The sequence below is a fragment of the Orcinus orca genome, chromosome 7, assembly GCF_937001465.1.
Source record: "Orcinus orca chromosome 7, mOrcOrc1.1, whole genome shotgun sequence".
In the NCBI taxonomy this organism is placed as follows: domain Eukaryota; kingdom Metazoa; phylum Chordata; class Mammalia; order Artiodactyla; family Delphinidae; genus Orcinus; species Orcinus orca.
In genome coordinates, this window is record NC_064565.1 from 83,000,641 (window position 1) to 83,019,700 (window position 19,060).

At 34.8% G+C, this 19,060-nt stretch overlaps 1 protein-coding gene across 2 annotated transcripts in view; it reads left to right on the forward strand.

Annotated features, from left to right (window-relative positions):
- Positions 1 to 17,959, forward strand: part of HSPE1 (heat shock protein family E (Hsp10) member 1) — a 40,043-nt gene extending 22,084 nt beyond the window's left edge. For both annotated transcript variants that reach the window (XM_033430704.2, XM_004262891.4), the window contains 6 exons: positions 5,042 to 5,142; positions 8,644 to 8,686; positions 8,875 to 8,961; positions 14,203 to 14,282; positions 15,650 to 15,761; positions 15,893 to 17,959. In XM_033430704.2, the coding sequence (XP_033286595.1) occupies positions 5,042 to 5,142; positions 8,644 to 8,686; positions 8,875 to 8,961; positions 14,203 to 14,282; positions 15,650 to 15,761; positions 15,893 to 16,024 (555 nt within the window). In that variant the 3' untranslated portion in view covers positions 16,025 to 17,959. The remainder of the gene's footprint in view (positions 1 to 5,041; positions 5,143 to 8,643; positions 8,687 to 8,874; positions 8,962 to 14,202; positions 14,283 to 15,649; positions 15,762 to 15,892) is intronic.
- Positions 17,960 to 19,060: the final 1,101 nt, after the last annotated feature.

Sequence of the window (19,060 nt, forward strand, 5' to 3'; positions counted from 1 at the left end):
ACCATTTTTCTAGGTTCCACATATATGCGTTAATATACGACATTTGTTTTTCTCTTTCTGATTTACTTCACTCTGTATGACAGTCTCTAGATCCATCCACATCTCTACAAATGACCGAATTTCATTCCTTTTTATGGCTGAGTAATATTCCATTGTATATATGTACCATATCTTCTTTATCCATTTGTCTGTCGATGGGCATTTAGGTTCCTTCCATGACCTGGCTATTGTAAATAGTGCTGCAATGAACATTGGGGTGCATGTGTCTTTGAATTATGGTTTTCTCTGGGTATATGCCCAGTAGTGGGATCATATGATATTTGTTTGATAATCATATGATAATTATCAATGATAATTCTGTTTTTATGATAATTCTGTTTTTAGTTTTTTAAGGAACCTCCATACTGTTCTATGATATGATAATTCTGTTTTTAGTTTTTTAAGGAACCTCCATACTGTTCTCCATAGTGGCTGTATCAATTTACATTCCCACCAGCAGTGCAAGAGGGTTCTCTTTTCTCCACACCCTCTGCAGCATTTGTTGTTTGTAGATTTTCTGATGGTGCCCATTCTAACTGGTGTGAGGTGACACCTCATTGTAGCTTTGATTTGTATTTCTCTAATGATTAGTGATGTTGAGCAGCTTTTCATGTGCTTCTTGGCCATCTGCATGTCTTGTTTGGAGAAATGTCTATTTAGGTCTTCTGCCCATTTTTTGATTGGGTTGTTTGTTTTTTTAATGTTGAGCTGCATGAGCTGTTTATATATTTTGGAGATTAATCCTGTGTCCATTGATTCATTTGCAAATATTTTTCCCCCTCTGAGGGTTGTTTTTTGTCTTGTTTGTAGTATACTTTGCTTTGCAAAAGCTTTTAAGTTTCATTAGGTCTCATTTTTTTTTTTTGTCTCATTTGTTTTTGTTTTTATTTCCATTACTCTAGGAGGTGGATCAAAAAAGATCTTGCTGTGATATGTGTCAGTGTGCTTCCTATGTATTCCTCTAACAGTTTTATAGTGTCCGGTCTTACATTTAGGTTTCTAATCCATTTTGATTTTATTTTTGTGTATGGTGTTAGGGAGTTTTCTAATTTCATTCTTTTACATGTAGCTGTCCAGTTTTCCCAGCACCACTTATTGAAGAGACTGTCTTTTCTCCATTGTATATCCTTGCCTCCTTTGTCATAGATTAGTTGACCATAGGTGCGTGGGTTTATCTCTGGGCTTTCAATCCTGTTCCATTGATCTATATTTCTGTTTTTGTGCCAGTATCATATTGTCTTGATTACTGTAGCTTTGTAGTATAGTCTGAAGTCACGGAGACTGATACATCCAGCTCGGTTTTTTTCTCTCAAGACCACTTTGGCTATTCGGGGTCTTTTGTGTCTCTATACAAATTTTAAGATTTTATGTTCTAGCTGTGTAAAAAATTCCATTGGTAATTTGATAGGGATTGCATTGAATCTGTAGATTGCTTTGGGTAGTATAGTCATTTTCACAATATTGATTCTTCCAGTCCAAGAACATGGTATATCTCTTTGTCTGTTTGTGTCATCTTTGATTTCTTTTATCAGTGTCTTACAGTTTTCTAAGTACAGGTCTTTTACCTCCTTATGTAGGTTTTATTCCTACATATTGTATTCTTTTTGTTGCAATGGTGAATGGGATTGTTGCCTTAATTTCTCTTTCTGATATTTCATTGTTAGTATATAGGAATGTAAGAGATTTCTGTGTATTAATTTTGTATCCTGCAACTTTACCAAATTCATTGATTAGCTCTAGTAGTTTTCTGGTGGCATCTTTAGGATTCTCTATGTATAGTATCATGTGATCAGCAAACAGTGACAGTTTTACTTCTTCTTTTCCAGCTTGTATTCCTTTTATTTCTTTTAATTCTCTGACTGCCATGGCTTGGACTTCAAAAACTGTGTTGAATAATAGTGGCAAGAGTGGACATCCTTGTCTTGTTCCCGATCGTAGAGGAAATGCTTTCAGTTTTTCACCATTGAGAATGACATTTGCTGTGGGTTTGTCATATGTGGCCTTTATTATGTTGAGGTATGTTCCCTCTATGCCCACTTTCTGGAGAGTTTTTATCATAAATGGGTGTTGAATTTTGTCAAAAGCTTTTTCTGCATCTATTGAGATGATCATATGGTTTTTATTCTTCATGGTGTATCATACTAATTGATTTGCGTAAACTGAAGAATCCTTGCATCCCTGGGATAAATCCCACTCGTGGTGTATGATCCTTTTTAAGTGTTGTTGGATTCTGTTTGCTAGTATTTAGTTGAGGATTTTTGCATCTATATTCATCAGTGATATTCGTCTGTAATTTTCTTTTTTTGTAGTGTCTTTGTCTGGTTTTGGTATCAGGGTGATGATGGCCTCATAGAATGAGTTTGAGAGTTTTCCTTCCTCTGCAATTTTTTGGAAGAGTTTGAGAAGGATGGGTGTTAGCTCTTCTCTAAATGTTTGATAGAGTTCACCTGTGAAGCCATCTGGTCCTGGACTTTTGTTTGTTGGAAGATTTTTTTTTTTTTTTTTTTTTTTTGCGGCACGCGGGCGTCTCACCGCTGTGGCCTCTCCCGTTGTGGAGCACAGGCTCCAGACGCGCAGGCTCATCAGCCATGGCTCACGGGCCCAGCCGCTCCGCGGCATGTGGGATCTTCCCAGACCAGGGCACGAACCCGTGTCCCCTGCACCGGCAGGCGGACTCAACCACTGTGCCACCAGGGAAGCCCTGTTGGAAGATTTTTAAGCACAGTTTCAATTTCGTTACTTGTGATTGGTCTGTTTATATTTTCTGTTTCTTCCTGGTTCAGTCTTAGAAGGTTATACCTTTCTAAAAATTTGTCCATTCCTTCCAGGTTGTCCATTTAATTGGCATAGAGTTGCTTGTAGTAGTCTCTTAGGATGCTTTGTATTTCTGTGGTGTCTGTTGTAACTTGTCCTTTTTCATTTCTAATTTTATTGATTTGAGTCCTCTCCCTCTTATTCTTGATGAGTCTTGCTAAAGGTTTATCAATTTTGTTTATCATCTCAAGGAACCAGTTTTTAGTTTTATTGATCTTTGCTATTGTTTTCTTTGTTTCTATTTCATTTATTTCTACTCTGATCTTTGTGATTTCTTTCCTTCTACTAACTTTGGGTTTTGTTTGTTCTTCTTTCTCTAGTTCCTTTAGGTGTAAGGTTAGATTGTTTGTTTGAGATGTTTCTTGTTTCTTGAGGTAGGCTTGTATTGCTATAAACTTCCCTCTTAGAACTGCTTTTACTGCATCCCATAGGTTTTGGATCGTCGTGTTTTCGTTGTAATTTGTCTCTAGGTATTTTCTGATTTCCTCTTTGATTTGTTCAGTGATCTCTTGGTTATTTAGTAACGTATTGTTTAGCCTCCATGTATTGAGTTTTTTAAGTTTTTTTCCCTGTAATTGATTTCTAATCTCATAGCATTGTGGTTGGAAAAGATGCTTGATATGATTTGAATTTTCTTAAATTTACCGAGGCTTGATTTGTGACCCAAGATGTGATCTGTCCTGGAGAATGTTCTGTGTGCACTTGAGAAGAAAATGTAATCTGCTGTTTTTGGATGGAATGTCCTATAAATATCAGTTAAATCTGGTGTATTGTATCACTTAAAGCTTGTGTTTCCATATTAATTTCCTGTTTGCATGATCTGTCCATTGGTGTAAGTGAGGTGTTAAAGTTCCCAACTATTATTGTGTTACTGTCGATTTCCTCTTTTATAGCTGTTAGCAGTTGCATTATGTATTGAGGTGCTCCTATGTTGGGTGCATATATGTTTATAACTGTTATATCTTCTTCTGAAGTTGATCCCTTGATCATTATGTAGTGTCGTTCCTTGTCTCTTGTAACATTCTTTATTTTAAAGTCTATTTTATCTGATATGAGTATTGCTATTCCAGCTTTGTTTGATTTCTATTTGCATGGAATATCTTTTTCCATCCCTTCACTTTCAGTCTGTATGTGTCCCTAGGTCTGAAGTGAGTCTCTTGTAGACAGCATATATATGGGTCTTTTTTTTGTATCCATTCAGTGAGCCAAAAAAAAGAATCATCTTTTTTTTGATTCCATTTGGTTAGATCATTTAATCCATTCACGTTTAAGGTAATTATCGATATGTATGTTCCTGTACCATTTTCTTAATTGTTATGGGTTTGTTTTTGTAGGTCCTTTTCTTCTCTTGCATTTCCCACTTAGAGAAGTTCCTTTAGCATTTGTTGTAGAGCTGGTTTGTTGGTGCTGAATTCTCTTAGCTTTTGCTTGTCTGTAAAGCTTTTCATTTCTCCATCGAATCTGAATGAGATCCTTGCTGGGTAGAGTAATCTTGGGTGTAGTTGCTTCCCTTTCATCACTTTAAATATATCACTTAAATATATGTAAGCTTCCTAATGGCGGGTACTGGTGGTGGGTAGAGTTGGTTGTTGCTCTGGTGGGCAGAGCTCAGTAAACCTCCGTAGTTTTCTTTCCTCTGAAAATATCTTTATCTTCATTCCTGAAGGGTATTTTTGCTAGATACAGAGGTTGACATTTCTTTTCTTTCAGCACTTTAAACGTGTTCTGCCATTTCCTCCTGTCATCTGTGTTTTCTGGTGAGAAAGCTGCACTCATTTGAATCCTTTTTCTATAGGTCATTTGTCTCTCTTTTCGCTGGATTCTTTACACACACACACACACACACACACACACACTCACCCCCACTGGCTTCTTTATCTTTAGTTTTTGTCAGTTTGATTACCTCTGAGCATGGATTTCTTTGGATTTTCTTGTTCGGTGTTTACTCTGCTTTTTCTTATTGTGGTAAAAAATATATAACATAAAATTTATCATTTTTGCCACTTTTAAGTGTACGATTCTGTGGCATTAAGTACATTCACATTGTTGTGCAACCGTTACCACCTCCATCTCCAGAACTTTTTCATCTTCCCCAGCTGAAACTCTGTACCCGTTAAACAATAATAACTCTCATAAGATTTACCATGTAGTATATTTTAATTAACTGTAAGAACTTCTTTGTTTGTAGTATATTCAACAGAACATAAGAGCAGATTGTTCCAATATTGACAAAATTCTTGAACCACCTGAAGGCCAAGATGAAGGTGTATGGAAGTATGAACATTTAAGGTAGGTCTTTATTATGTATCAAAATAGTAATGTACTCCTAGTAGTAAAAAATAACCTTTAATATTAATGATGATTATGAATCATAAATTAGTTAACTACAGACCAAAAAGCAAAGTTCTAAAGCTTTTATGTTTTTACGTTATAAAGTTTTCAACATTGTTATTTACTCATTGTTTTCTATATTTATGGATTTGGGCCTTATTATCTTTTTACATGGTTTTCCTTAATTACATCATTTAATCACAGATGCATTATTTCCATGTACTTACTCATTTCTACTACCTACTATTCATCTACTTTATTTCTCTCTAGAGGTCCTAGTCTAGACTTGGTAGCTGACGAGTTACCTGGTAACTACTGTGAACTTCCAGTCTTTTGTTTGGTAAATGGAGATTAATTATCCTGAAGTAAGAAGTTTTAGAGCTTTTCATAATATCCTTTGAATGAGAAAATTGATTTCTAATGAATCATGAGTTAACTTTAGAAGCACTTGTATTCTGAAGCTACTAGGTTATTTCTTGAAGTTATAAACTTTCCATTGTAAATCGGAGCTAGGATGAGTTGATACATTAAAGAGGATGTTGTATGAGATATGTGTTGATCAGAGTTTGTTACTGTGAGTTGATTTTTAGATAATAAGGTGGAGTAGAGATATGACTTTTCCTGAATAAATTAGACCATTTCCTGTGATGAGTGCCTCAGTTTGTAGACAAGGTACTTTTTCTGTTGTTTTGTTTTGATGCTATAGGCTTGTCTAGATATTGTTAAGACACTGTCTTGTCATAACCGTTCAGCAGTTTCAGGATGCTGAGACTTCTTTGTAATCTGCCATTTTCTTGGGCAAGTCACTTGACTACTTGATCGAGTTTTTTTTTTTTTTTTAATACATCTCGATGCATGATAATTGAAAGCATGAGTATGTAGATGTTATGCCATTCTTATAAATATAGAGAGCACTTTAGTATAATATATCCTCTTTCTTTTTTTAATCAGCTTTGAAAATAACTACTTCCTTACCTATGGATTAGTGATGAAAATAAGCAAGTGTGTTTTTTTCACTGTAAGCATAATTCCTAAAAAGTGAGGGTTCGTTTTATTTATTTATTTATTTATTTATTTATTTATTTATTGCGTTACGCGGGCCTCTCGCTGTTGTGGCCTCTCCCGTTGCGGAGCACAGGCTCCGGACGTGCAGACTCAGCGGCCATGGCTCACGGGCCTAGCCGCTCCGCGGCATGTGGGATCTTCCCGTACCGGGGCACGAACCCGTGTCACCTGCATCAGCAGGTGGACTCTCAACCACTGCGCCACCAGGGAAGCCCAATTTTAATTTACAAGGTTTTTATTTCAGATCTAAGAAAGACATTTTCCTCCCTATTTAACTTAGACTATGAAATATGCATTATACAAAACTTGTAAAATCTTTCTTATTCATATTCCATTTGTCCTGGTGCTATTGTTATTACCTTTGGGGCTTTTTGATATTAACCACTTTTTTTGTTTTGTCTAATTTATGTATTATATATGACATATATATTCTTTTGTCTCTTTATTATAGTGTATACATCTTTATAGTTGACCAAGAAGAGTTTTAAAAGCAGTTTGATTTTTTTTTGCATGTGCTTAATGTTACTGATTTGAGGCTTAATACTTGCTGTTACTGATTAATGCAGTTGATTATATTATGATGTTAATGGGAATTGAATCATGACCTCAGTCAAATCTCCCACTACTACCTACTGAATATTTGTAATTAGGAAAAGATGCCCCTTCCTCTGAGTGGCTGTAATCCCATGCTAGTATGCATGGCTTAGTGACTAGAGTGTAGACTAGATTTCAGCTCTGGCTTGTCTTTTCAGCTGCATAACTATGTGTGCTAGTCCTATACTGAATTAACTTGAAGCTGTTAGGTTTGCACTATTTGCCTCCGATTGTACCTATAGCACTGCCAAGTCAGTTAGCTTAATTTTCCTGTTGGCCATAAGTAGGTTGGACTAGATGAGAAACGTGTTTATCACCACCTGTCTTTATTACCACTTAGTAGAAAACAACTCAGAAACACATAACATGCGACTTACAGATATGGGGCAGTAGAGGACTATGTGGTGATTCAGAAATAGTGTTATTTGTATAATCTAAGAACAGCATTATTAGGCATCTGGAAAGGAAGTACAGTTATAGACAACTGAAAATTTGACCCTTGTTTTTTAATTTGCTTTCTTCTATTTTAATGTATGTTATAAATAAATAAATAAATAAATATAGTTTTCCTTTCACATATGTGCAGTATTTTGGGTTTTTTGTTTTTCTTTTGGAACTCTCTTTTATCTTCTAATTATAGGTTTTAGCCTTGCATATTTGCGGAACCAAAGTGTATTCATTTGTTTGATGGGGAAACATAGCGATTAATTTGATAGATTTTTAGAGGGAACACATTCAGTACTTTGACAACATAAAGTATCTTTATGACATAAAGGATTAATTGTCTTTTCATATCAAATAGCAAGTCTGTCTAAAAATGATCTAAATGTCATGTAATTTGCTCCATTTTTCATTTATTCAAAAATATTTCTTGAGCACTTAACTATTGTAGGAACAATCCAAGCATTATTCTAGGCTTTATAATTCTCAGTTTGACAATTTTAGAGGGAAAGTAAGTCATGAAAAAATGCCCAAGATCTATTAAGTGATGAAAAAGCAAGTTGTGAAATTGTGTATGATATGATTCCAATATATTTTAATCTATCCAGAGAAAATCAGATTTGCATGTAAACAATAACTATCTTTTGGGAAGAGGTCATGGAAGTATGGAGGACTTTCCTGTTTTATATTTTGTATTTGGTCCTGTTTGGAGTTTTTAGAAGGAGCATGTTGTTTGTAATCAGAATAAAACCTGTATAATGTATAGGAATATAAAATGTCTAGTCTTTCTTCTGATTATCTGTATACAGATATGTACACACACATGAATTTTTACATAACTGGAATCTTACTGTGAATATAAGTATATATCGTTTGTATGTTTATGTAATACCAACATTTCACTACTCTCCAATTGCTAATCATTTATAATGTTTCAAAGAAATTTTTTATGTATATAGTTTCAGTGAACATCTTTATACATATGTCTGCATTGCAGTTCTGATTATTTCATTAGAATAGATTCTTAGGAGAATGACTTAGTTAAAAATATATATACTTTGTAAGGGTCTTGGTAAATATTTTCAAAGTATTTCTCAGAAAAATTGTACCAATTTCCAGTGTGTAACAGTAATCAACTCACTGAACTCTGATATTGAACATTATTGTTAGGGTTGTTAGTTTTGGGTTTTGTTTACTAATGTGTATGTTTTTGTAAGGAATGTGCCATGTAAGTTCAGGTGGTGTTGATAATGATGATGATGGAGGAAGAATGGTACTGATGGGATTCTGTTTTTACAATTAATATTCTAAAAATAATATGGAGGATAAGACTTTTCATTTATATATTTACATTTTTAGGCAATTCTGTCTTGAGCTAAATGGACTTGCTGTCAAACTTCAGGTAATATTTTAAGTTAAAGCTATAATTGAAAGTTCTGATTTTTTTTCCTGTTTTTATAAATTAATGTGCTTAAAAAGACTTACCCAAATTTTTAATTTATTCTAGAATTTTACATGAAATGTAGCAACTCAGATGATAAACTTTTTCATTATTATTTTACATATTAATAAATGTAACTATTTTAACAGAGTGAATGCCATCCAGATACATGCACTCAGATGACAGCAACTGAACAATGGATTTTTCTTTGTGCAGCTCATAAAACACCAAAAGAGGTGAGAATTTATGAAATAGAATGACTAATAAAATCATCATAACCTAAATCTCTTTAAGATGGTGGTAGACAAATTTTTTGATTTTTTAGGTCACTGTTTATTTTGCCCTTTGGTTTAGAGTTCTTTGCTTTAAGGTCATTGGTACAGTGCTACTTTAGGGTTTCTTGTGATTAGTATCTTTTTAAAAATTTTTAATTGAAATTATCATTGACCTACACTGTGTTAGTTTCAGGTGTATGACATAGTGATTCAATATTTCTGTACATTACAAAATAATCACCGTGATAAGTTTAGTTACCATCTGTCACCATACAAAATTATTACAATAGTATTGAGAGTATTCTTCATGTTGTACATTTCATCTGTGTGACTCATTCATTTTGTAACTGGAAGTTTATACCTCTTAATCTTCCTTACCTATTTCACTCCTACCTTCCCTCTGGCAACCACCTTTGTTCTCTATGTCTGTGACTCTGCTTCTGTTTTGTTGTTTGTTCATTTGTCTTGTTTTTTAGATTCCACGTATAAGTGAAATCATATGGTATTTGTCTTTCTCTGTCTGACTTATTTCACTTAGCTTAATAGCCTCTAGGTCCATCCATGTTGTCACAAATGGCAAAATTTCATTCTTTTTTATGCTAGTGTGTATACATACCACATATTCCTTATCTTTTCATCTAATCAGTGGACACTTAAGTTGCTTCCATATCTTGGCTACTGTAAATAATGCTGCAGTGAACATGGGAGTGCATATATCTGTTCGAATTAGTGTTTTTGTTTTCTTTGGAAAAGTACCCAGGAGTGAATTGCTGGCTCATATGGCAGTTCCATTTTTAATGTTTTGAGGAACTGCCATCCTGTTTTCCATAGTGGTATCAATTTACATTCCCTCCAACAGTGCGTGAGGGTTCCCATTTCTCCTCATCAGTACTTATTTGTTGTCTTTTTTTTTTAAGTCTTTTTTTTTAACTTTTTATTTTATATTGGAGTATAGCCAATTGTGTCTTTTTGATAATAGTCATTTTTTTTAAAAAATTATTTATTTATTTTTGGCTGCATTGGGTCTTCGTTGCTGTGCGCGGGCTTTCTCTAGTTGCGGCAAGTGGGGGCTACTCTTTGTTGCATTGTGTGGGCTTCTCATTGTGGTGGCTTCTCTTGTTGCAGAGCACGGGCTGTAGGCACACAGGCTTCAGTAGTTGTGGCACATGGGCTCAGTAGTTGTGGCTCACAGGCTCCAGAGTGCAGGCTCAGTAGTTGTGGTGCATGGGCTTAGTTGCTCCACGGCATGCGGGATCTTCCCAGACCAGGGCTGGAACCCATGTCCCCTGCGTTGGCAGGTGGATTCTTTACCACTACTCCACCAGGGAAGCCTGATAATAGTCTTTTTTTTTTAATATTTATTTACTTATTTTTTGGCTGCATCGGGTCTTAGTTGCGGCAAGTAGGATCATTCGTTGTGGCGCATGGGCTCTTTGTTGCTGTGTGTGGGCTTCTCTCTAGTTGTGGTGCACAGGCTCCAGAGTGTGTAGGCTCAGTAGTTGCGGCATGCGGGCTCTCTAGTTGTGGCACGCGGGCTCCAGAGCGCACAAGCTCTGTAGTTGTGGTGTGTGGGCTTCAGAGCACATGGGCTCTGTAGTTGTGGTGGCGGGCTTAGTTGCCCCACGGCATGTGGGATCTTAGTTCCCCAACCAGGGATTGAACCAGCATCCCCTGCATTGCAAGATGGATTCTCAACCACTGGACCACCAGGGAAGTCCCCAATAATAGTCTTTTTTGGCAAGTGTGAGTTGATATCTCATTGTGGTTTGATTTGCATTTCCCTGATGATTAGTGATGTTGAGCATCTTTTCCTGTGTCTGTTGGCTATCTGTATGTCTTCTTTGGGAAAATGTCTATTCAGATCTTCTGCCCATTTTTTAATCTGGTTGTCAAAGAGTGTATTGCCTATGTTTTCTTCTAGGAGTTTTATGGTTTCCCACCTCACATTTAAGTCTTAAATACAGTTTGAGTTTAGTTTTGTATATGGTGTGAGAAAGTCATCCAGTTTGACTCTTTTGCATGTAGCTGTCCAGTTTTCCCAGCACCATTTATTGAAGAGGCTCTCTTTTCCCCATTATGTATTGCCTCTTTTGTAATAGATAATTGACCATGTAAGTGTGGGCTCTCTATTCTGTTCCATTGATCTATATGTCTATTTTTGTGCCTGTACCATAGTGTTTTGATTACTGTAGATTTGTAATATAGATTCAAATCAGGGCACCTGATATCTCCAGCTTTATTGTTCTTTCTTAAGATCGTTTTAGCTATTTGGGGTCTTTTGTGTTTCCATACAAATTTTAACATTATTTGTTTTAGTTCTGTGAAAAATGCCATAGGTATTTTGATAAGGATTACATTGAATATGTAGATTGCCTTTGGTAGTACAGTCATTTTAACAGTAATAATTCTTACAATCCATGAACACAGTGTATCTTTCCATTTGTTTGTGTAGTATCATTTTTCATAATTGGACAATTGAATGGGCTAGAACTTATGATTCACTGGCTATGACAGAATAACACCTGTCATATGGTGTGTAATGGATGAGATGCACTAGTTCAGATTTTTGGTTTAGTCTTAATGTCTTTTGATAGGAATAACTGTTGGTGATTACTAGTTGATTCTTAGTCTGTCAAGTAGAAATGTTACTTTTGAACTTTATAGGTCAATATTTTTTCTCTACATTTCATTAATATTTCTTACTACGTATTTGAAACCTACCATAATGATTTTCCTCTCCATAATTGGTCTTACCTTGAAAAACTTATTCATGTTATTTTCTCCTTATTTAGTTTTTGTCAAGGCGAGAGTATAGGAAGTAGCAATTTTTAGAGAACATTTTTTGTTTTAAATAATTCCTTCATGTTATCTAACACCTAGTACACATTCAGTTTTCCTTAGTTGTCTCAAAAGTGTCGTTTACAACTGGTTTGTTTAAACTATGCATTGCATTTCCTTTGATCTGCATTCCCTTTTAATCTGTAGTAATTAGTTTTTGCTTGACATTGACTCATTGAAAATAGTTAAGTTAGGCCTGTGCTGTAGGATTATAGACCTTTAAGTGATCATTATATTGACAGACCTCTAAGGCTTAAAGACAGGTAATTCTCTAGTTGGAAAATCAATATTTTATGTTCTTTTGTTTGAAAAGGCAAATCCTCCAAAATAAGAAGTATCTGATACCTAAGCTAGTAGTACTTATTTTTTAAGACTGACTTCACTCATGGTGTTACTTTTTTTGAGTTAATAAATTGAAGCAGTGTTAAGGTTGTGTATCATTCTACGTCTGGGAAAATCATAGCAGTTTCATTGATAATTCACTGAAATTGGCTACATAGTATAGTAAATGATGTGATAATTCCAATTAGGAAACTGAATCCAAAAAGCTAGTTTCATTTTGGCAAATAGTAAAGATGCATTATTCTCACTTTATTTATTTTTTAATATATTTATTTATTTAATTTATTTTTGGCTGTGTTGGGTCTTCGTTGCTGTGCGCGGGCTTTCTCTAGTTGCAGCGAGCAGGGGCTCCTCTTCATCGCGGTGCACAGGCTTCTAGAACATTGTGGTGGCTTCTCTTGTTGTGGATCGTGGGCTCTAGGCGCACAGGCTTCGGTAGTTGTGGCACTTGGGCTTAGTTGCTCCGTGGCATGTGGGATCTTCCCAGACCTGGGCTCGAACCCGTGTCTCCTGCATTGGCAGGCGGATTCTTAACCACTGCGCCACCAGGGAAGTCCCTAGAAATTTTTAAATTAAATATGTAGCTTGCTTCCATGCTGACTTAAAGGTTGTAAAAGTGTCCCATGGTACACCCAAATGACCAATATGAATGAGAAACACAGTGACTTGGGATATTTGTTTTTGACCAAGTCACCTGTAATCATATATATGGAGAAAGATACTTTTTTCAGTAAATACTGTTCATGTTCCTATTTTAGGCAGTGAGTCTACTAGCTGTAAATTCCTGTGGATGTATAGTTAGAAAAATACTTTTTTTTTTTGGTTTAGATAATCTTTATCTATTTGCCATGTACTATACTAAGCCATATTTAGTAGTTACTGCATTTTTAAACACCAGTTTCATTCTCAACAGTTGAAAAATATTCTAATTACTAGGTAGAACTAGAGTCATTTTTATTTCTTTCTCTAGTTTTTTTTTTCCTTCTTCGTTCCCTGGTTCATTCTCAGTCTTCCTTTCTTTTGATGCTTCTCCCTCTCTGCCTTCAGAAGAACTGAAAGAGGAGAATTACTTTATAGTTTTATTTTTCCTTTAATAGGTTTGCTGATTTGCCATGAGACAAATAGGTTTCATTGTTTCTGATAAATGAAATAGTACTAAGACAGGTTTATTAAAATATAAAGGAACTTCAGATTTCGTATTAAATTGCAAAGGAAGAAAATTTTTGAGAGAGCGGCTAGATTGGTAACAGGGTACCAGCAACATAATAAGGCATGCTTTTTAAGATGTAAGGAGGCAGTGATCTCTGTAGGTATTTGTGAAGTGAAAGAGGCTGCTGGGCCACTTGGTAAAGTATAAATCAGTGGACTAGGAATCGGTGTATCTGGGTTACGGTTTTTAAGTCCTTCTTCCTAACTGTATCATCTTGCATAAGTCATTGACCAATAGTCAAGGGTAGTCCCCGTTGCTGTGCATCATTCTTCAGGGGTTCTCCCTGTCATGCTTCAGAGTTGGGATATTTGCATGCTTGCTTACTTGAATCTCTTTCGTTACAGAGTCAGCCTCCTCTTAGACAGCATGCCTAAAAAGCAGACTTTCCTAAGTTGGACTGCTTGTTTTTTGAATTCCTTACCTTTGCCTATAGACTTTTAAGATCTGGCAAGAAACCTGTGCATATTCTGCAAACTGATCAGCCTCAGTTTCCTCATAGCCAGAGGGTTAGATTAGATAATCAGGTGTTCTTCCCAGCTCTAAGCATTGTTTTCTTCTAGGTACAATATTGAGAGTGAGAAATTGGGGGACTGATTCACTTATTTTCTAGAAGCCAGGTATTATAGTTGAAGGGGATAATAAAGCCTTATTTATTGACATAACATTGAGTTTTACAGTCATTCTGATATTGTAAGGAACTTTTTCTTAGACTATGCTCAGGGTTTTCGGAATAAGATGCGTAAGTAATAAATATACCTAATTTTAGAGGTAGAGCTCTTTGTTGATGCATTTTTATATCCTTTCTTTTATAGTGTCCTGCTATAGACTATACTAGACACACACTTGATGGTGCTGCATGTCTTCTGAATAGCAATAAATATTTTCCCAGCAGGTAAACAAAACTTTTAAACATGGTGCTAAACTTTTTGGATTTAATTTTAAAGATTGCTGTTTTTAAAACTAAAACTAGTTTGCTTGTTAATACATTGTATTCTTTAAACTGTTTTTTTTTAACCTATTATATATTTGGCTTGTTCAGAATTATTCAAGTTTTGAAATTAAGATTGTGGTTAAACTAAAGGCATCAGGACTCAGCTCCTGAATCTCACAGGCCAGTTCAGTTCCTGCTGCTGTGCATCATTTTCCAGGGCTCTCCCTTCATGCTTTAGAGTTGGGATTTTTACACACTTGCTTACTTGAATCTCTGTGGTAGAGAGAGGCATGCTCTTAGCATGCCTAAAGAGCAGATTTTCCTAAGTTGGACTGCTTATATATTTTTTTCTAAGTATGTTCTATGTATTTCTAGAGTATTTTTTAATTGTATAGTTGATTTACAATGTTGTGTTAATTACTGCTGTACAGCAAAGTGACTCACTTATACATATATATACATTCTTTTTCATATTCTTTTCCATTATGGTTTATCACAGGATATTGAATATAGTTCCCTGTGCTATAGAGTAGGACCTTGTTGTTTATCCATTCCATATATGTACCAGTTTGCATCTGCTAATCCCAAACTCCCAATCCATCCCTCTCCTAATCTCCTCCCCCTTGGCAACCACCAGTCTCTTCTCTGTTGGGACTGCTTATTTTTGAAGGAGTCCTTATCCTTGCCTTCAGATTTTTAAGATCTGAGAGGTAGTGTGTGCATACTGTAATATATTATTGGTGAGGTTTGTGACTGGCCTTTTATTCTATTAAGATATTTATTACCAGGTGGATAGATTTGGAGACTTTTCCCCAATATCACTAACTTCAAAGGGCTCATATAAAACAGGTAAAAAATAACAGTTTTTGCCTTGGTATCCTATGTACATTTTTTTAAAAATCAGTAATATGTAGGCAGTTTTTATTTCTCACACACACACGAAAAAGAATTGAATTCTGTAGAATAAAACAATAATTCTTTCAGTAGTTTTAATTAGCTCTAGTGGACAGAGTGTTAATGTCATAAACATATATTTTAGTAAGTTTTGTTTTGTCAGGATTTGTTTTAATTGCATTAAACTTTAACAAAGTTTCAGAACTATAATACTGAATTTCTTGGGCAGTGTGGTTAGGTAGAAAGAGCACTGCCCCAGGAGTGAAGAACAGGGGTTTTAGTCCTGCCCTTGCCACTTACTAGTGCTGTGACCTGGACTGGTCACTTACTTTCTCTGGTGTCAGTTTCTGCACTTGTGAATTGAGAAGATTGGACTATACTGTTCCTAAGATCTGTCCAGCTCTATAAATCTATGATTTCTTATCTATTTCTAGGGTTAGCATAAAGGAATCATCTGTAGCAAAACTAGGATCAGTATGCCGTAGGATTTACAGAATATTTTCACATGCTTATTTTCATCACCGGCAGATATTTGATGAATATGAAGTAAGTATATTTCACTAATTGTCCTGATACATTCTTATCAGAATGACAATAATAAATGTTGATATTATGTCTCATTTATTTGGTTTTGAGTAGTAAATTGAAATGACATATTTTTTTTCCCCTCTCTACAGAATGAAACATTTTTGTGTCATCGGTTTACTAAATTTGTGATGAAATATAATTTGATGTCCAAGGATAACCTGATTGTACCAATTTTAGAAGAAGAAGTTCAGAATTCAGTTTCTGGGGAAAGTGAAGCATGAAGGGAATCATATAGAAAAAAATGTACTGATCACATAATTAACATTAATTATGTACTGTATATATATCATTTTAGACACATCAATCACGTATCCATATTATAGCTTCTTTGTTTAGTATAGGTTTTTGTATGCTGAGTGTTGCCTTTTAAAATGGGAAATACTTTTTAAGTTATTCATGAGCTGTATATTCACTGGTGTGGCACTCATCGTTTTTAAATAAGATTAGTATTATCTGTTTATAATGCCCGTTAATAAAAGAATTTACAGTTTGGTAAAATTGCTGCTAAACAATCATTGGATCACAATCCTCATCAAATAAACACATCTATGAAAAAGATGAGTGAGCTTGAGGTTTCACACAAGCCATTTACTAAAGAGATAGTAATGTTTTCCTTTGGTTTTATACCTGAGTTTTGATATTCTAGAAAATTCTGTACCACATAGTTCAGTCTTAACTGTTAAGTTTTCCAAAGTGAGATAAAAGTGTTTTTAAATTCTGTTTATACTTTTTGATATATATATATGATTATGTGTATGTCCAAATATAAATGCAAATGAAGCATTAGTAATACTTAAATAATCTTACTATGCTACATAAAGTATATTCTAGACCAGCATACTTGGAAAGGATTTATCTTTCTGTTCAGTGGACTGTTACATACAAGATGATAACGATAAAAGCGTGTAATTGATGTTCCCACTGGAAACCTGCCCTGTCCTTCCCTTCTCTTCATTTCCCTTAACTCTCTCCCCAAAGTACATTAGCTGAGAAGCTTTTCACCAGACTGTGATTTAGTGGTGGCTTATACCTATTTATATTTGTATTAATTGCCTACAGATTATACCTCATATTAGCAGTTACACTACAGGAAAAAATGTACTGGCATAGGCTCGTGCTTATCTTTGCTTTGTGAAATTGTTCTAACTACCTGGAGAACAGTCTTTAAAATAGTTTGACTCTTACTATTAGTAATATTAATCTTTTCTTCTAACCATCTAGGCAACACTTAAACAGAGTTGAAAAATATTGTAGTATTTATTTTACACCCCTTCCCCACAAAGTTTATGTTTGAATTATATGCACATGTAAGATTTTTTGCAATAATTCACAGGTTCCAAAGGTATTGCTGAATGCTTATACGTTTTTTGGACTTTGTTATAATTCAGCGTCTTAAGAAGGATTCAACTGTAGATTTTACAGTCTTACCTACTGAATGCAATTTTTTACAAAAGCACTGGAGGTCTTAATTGCTAAACTGGTTGTAACAAGGCACTAAGGGTAAAAAAAAAATTGTACATGTAGTGAAGAATATATTTAAATCCATCTTTTGAACAGAATTAACAAATGAACTTCTTTTTCATTTGAGTGGGTTATTTTCAAATGAAGATTAAAATGTAGTCATCTTGATTTTTTTTTCAAATTGGAGGAAATAATTTATACCATATTATGAGACAAGTATGTACAGCAAAAATGTGGAAAACAGTACCGTCCTGAGAGTTTGTATATATATTTATGCCTTCCAATCCTGCCAGTATATTTGGCTTTGAACAATGCTATCCCAGCAGCCAGTCATTACCCCAACCCATAACTAACTTTTAAGAAGTTTTATGTTCACAGTGAAAGGAATATTGACTTTGAAATGATGCATTTATATTAATGTTACTATGAACCAGTGGGAATAGTAATTTTCACACAAACTTGCTAAATATTGGGAGACTAAACTACTAAGTTAATAAATTATATATAGTATAATGTAGCTGTTCTCTCTAGACAAAGTCTCACAATGGATTTCTGTTGCTTGACTATTTTCTTAGTGAACATTTGAACTAAGGCAGTGGCTTGGATTGGTGATCTGGCTAAATACTTTGAAACATATTTTGAATAATATAACTCGGTGTTACTAGGGGAATAAAATATGATTTTTTTCTTACTCATTCCATCTTCCCTGTACTGTGTGTTTGGAATTGATCATAAAAAAAAAATCCCCCAAAGAAAACATCAGTTTGTAGTCTTGCTTTTGTATTCATATTGATATCTCATTCATACTCTTGCACTGTAAAGTTGACCCACTTCTTTAGGTAAGACCTAAATGAAACAGTTAGTTTTTCCTTAATACTGATTACAGAATTTTGAAAATATACATGTATGTACTTAGGTGGTATTAAAAAAACTGATTAGCCTGGCAAACCTCTGATTTATGAAGTAAGTGTTCTAAGAAGGGGGGAATAGAAAACTCACAGTTCTGTGCAATAAGGAAGTTAGGCTCCACTTTTTGTTTGGATTACCCAGTATAGATCCAAAAGTTAAAATTTTCTTTTTATAAAATTATTTTGACTCATATAGTTGACTCATTCTTTTTGCCCTATCATATCTGGGAAAGTAGCTGATTTTTAATAATTTATGTTCCCATGGGTATTACAGTTCTTTTGTGTGTGTACATTTTCTTTTCTCTGACTTGAGGTGTTAAATTTGTATTTCTAGAAACAAGTTTCTCAGTTATATATATATATTTGTGGGTTTTTTTGTTTTTTGTTTTTGGCTGTTCCACCCAGCCTGTGAGATCTTAGTTCCCCAACCTGGGACTGAACCCGGGCCCTTGGCAGTGAAAGCGCAGAGTCCCAGCCACTGGACTGTCAGGGAGTTCCCTAAATTTTTAACGAGTTCCCTAAAATTTTAACTTAGTATCAGCATAAAATTTAAAGTCTATGATTAATTGCATTGTTAGCAAGAACTGTATTACGGTCTCAAACACATTTACTGACTGATGTCAAATTCATTGTAATAGAACTAATTAACTTTTCCCTGGGTACTCTGCCCTAGTTTTTCCTACAGGCTTCCTATAATTTTATTGCACAGTTAAATGCTACATTTTATATACTTCATTTTTTAGCTACTTCTTGAATGTACTAAAGGTTTCTTGGTATAGTTCTTCCATGCTAGGCATGAAAGATTTTCATTTTTTGAATGCAGCTAATTGTTCACTAAGCAGAACTATGGATGTATCGGTACAACATGTTTAGCAATTTATTTGAGGT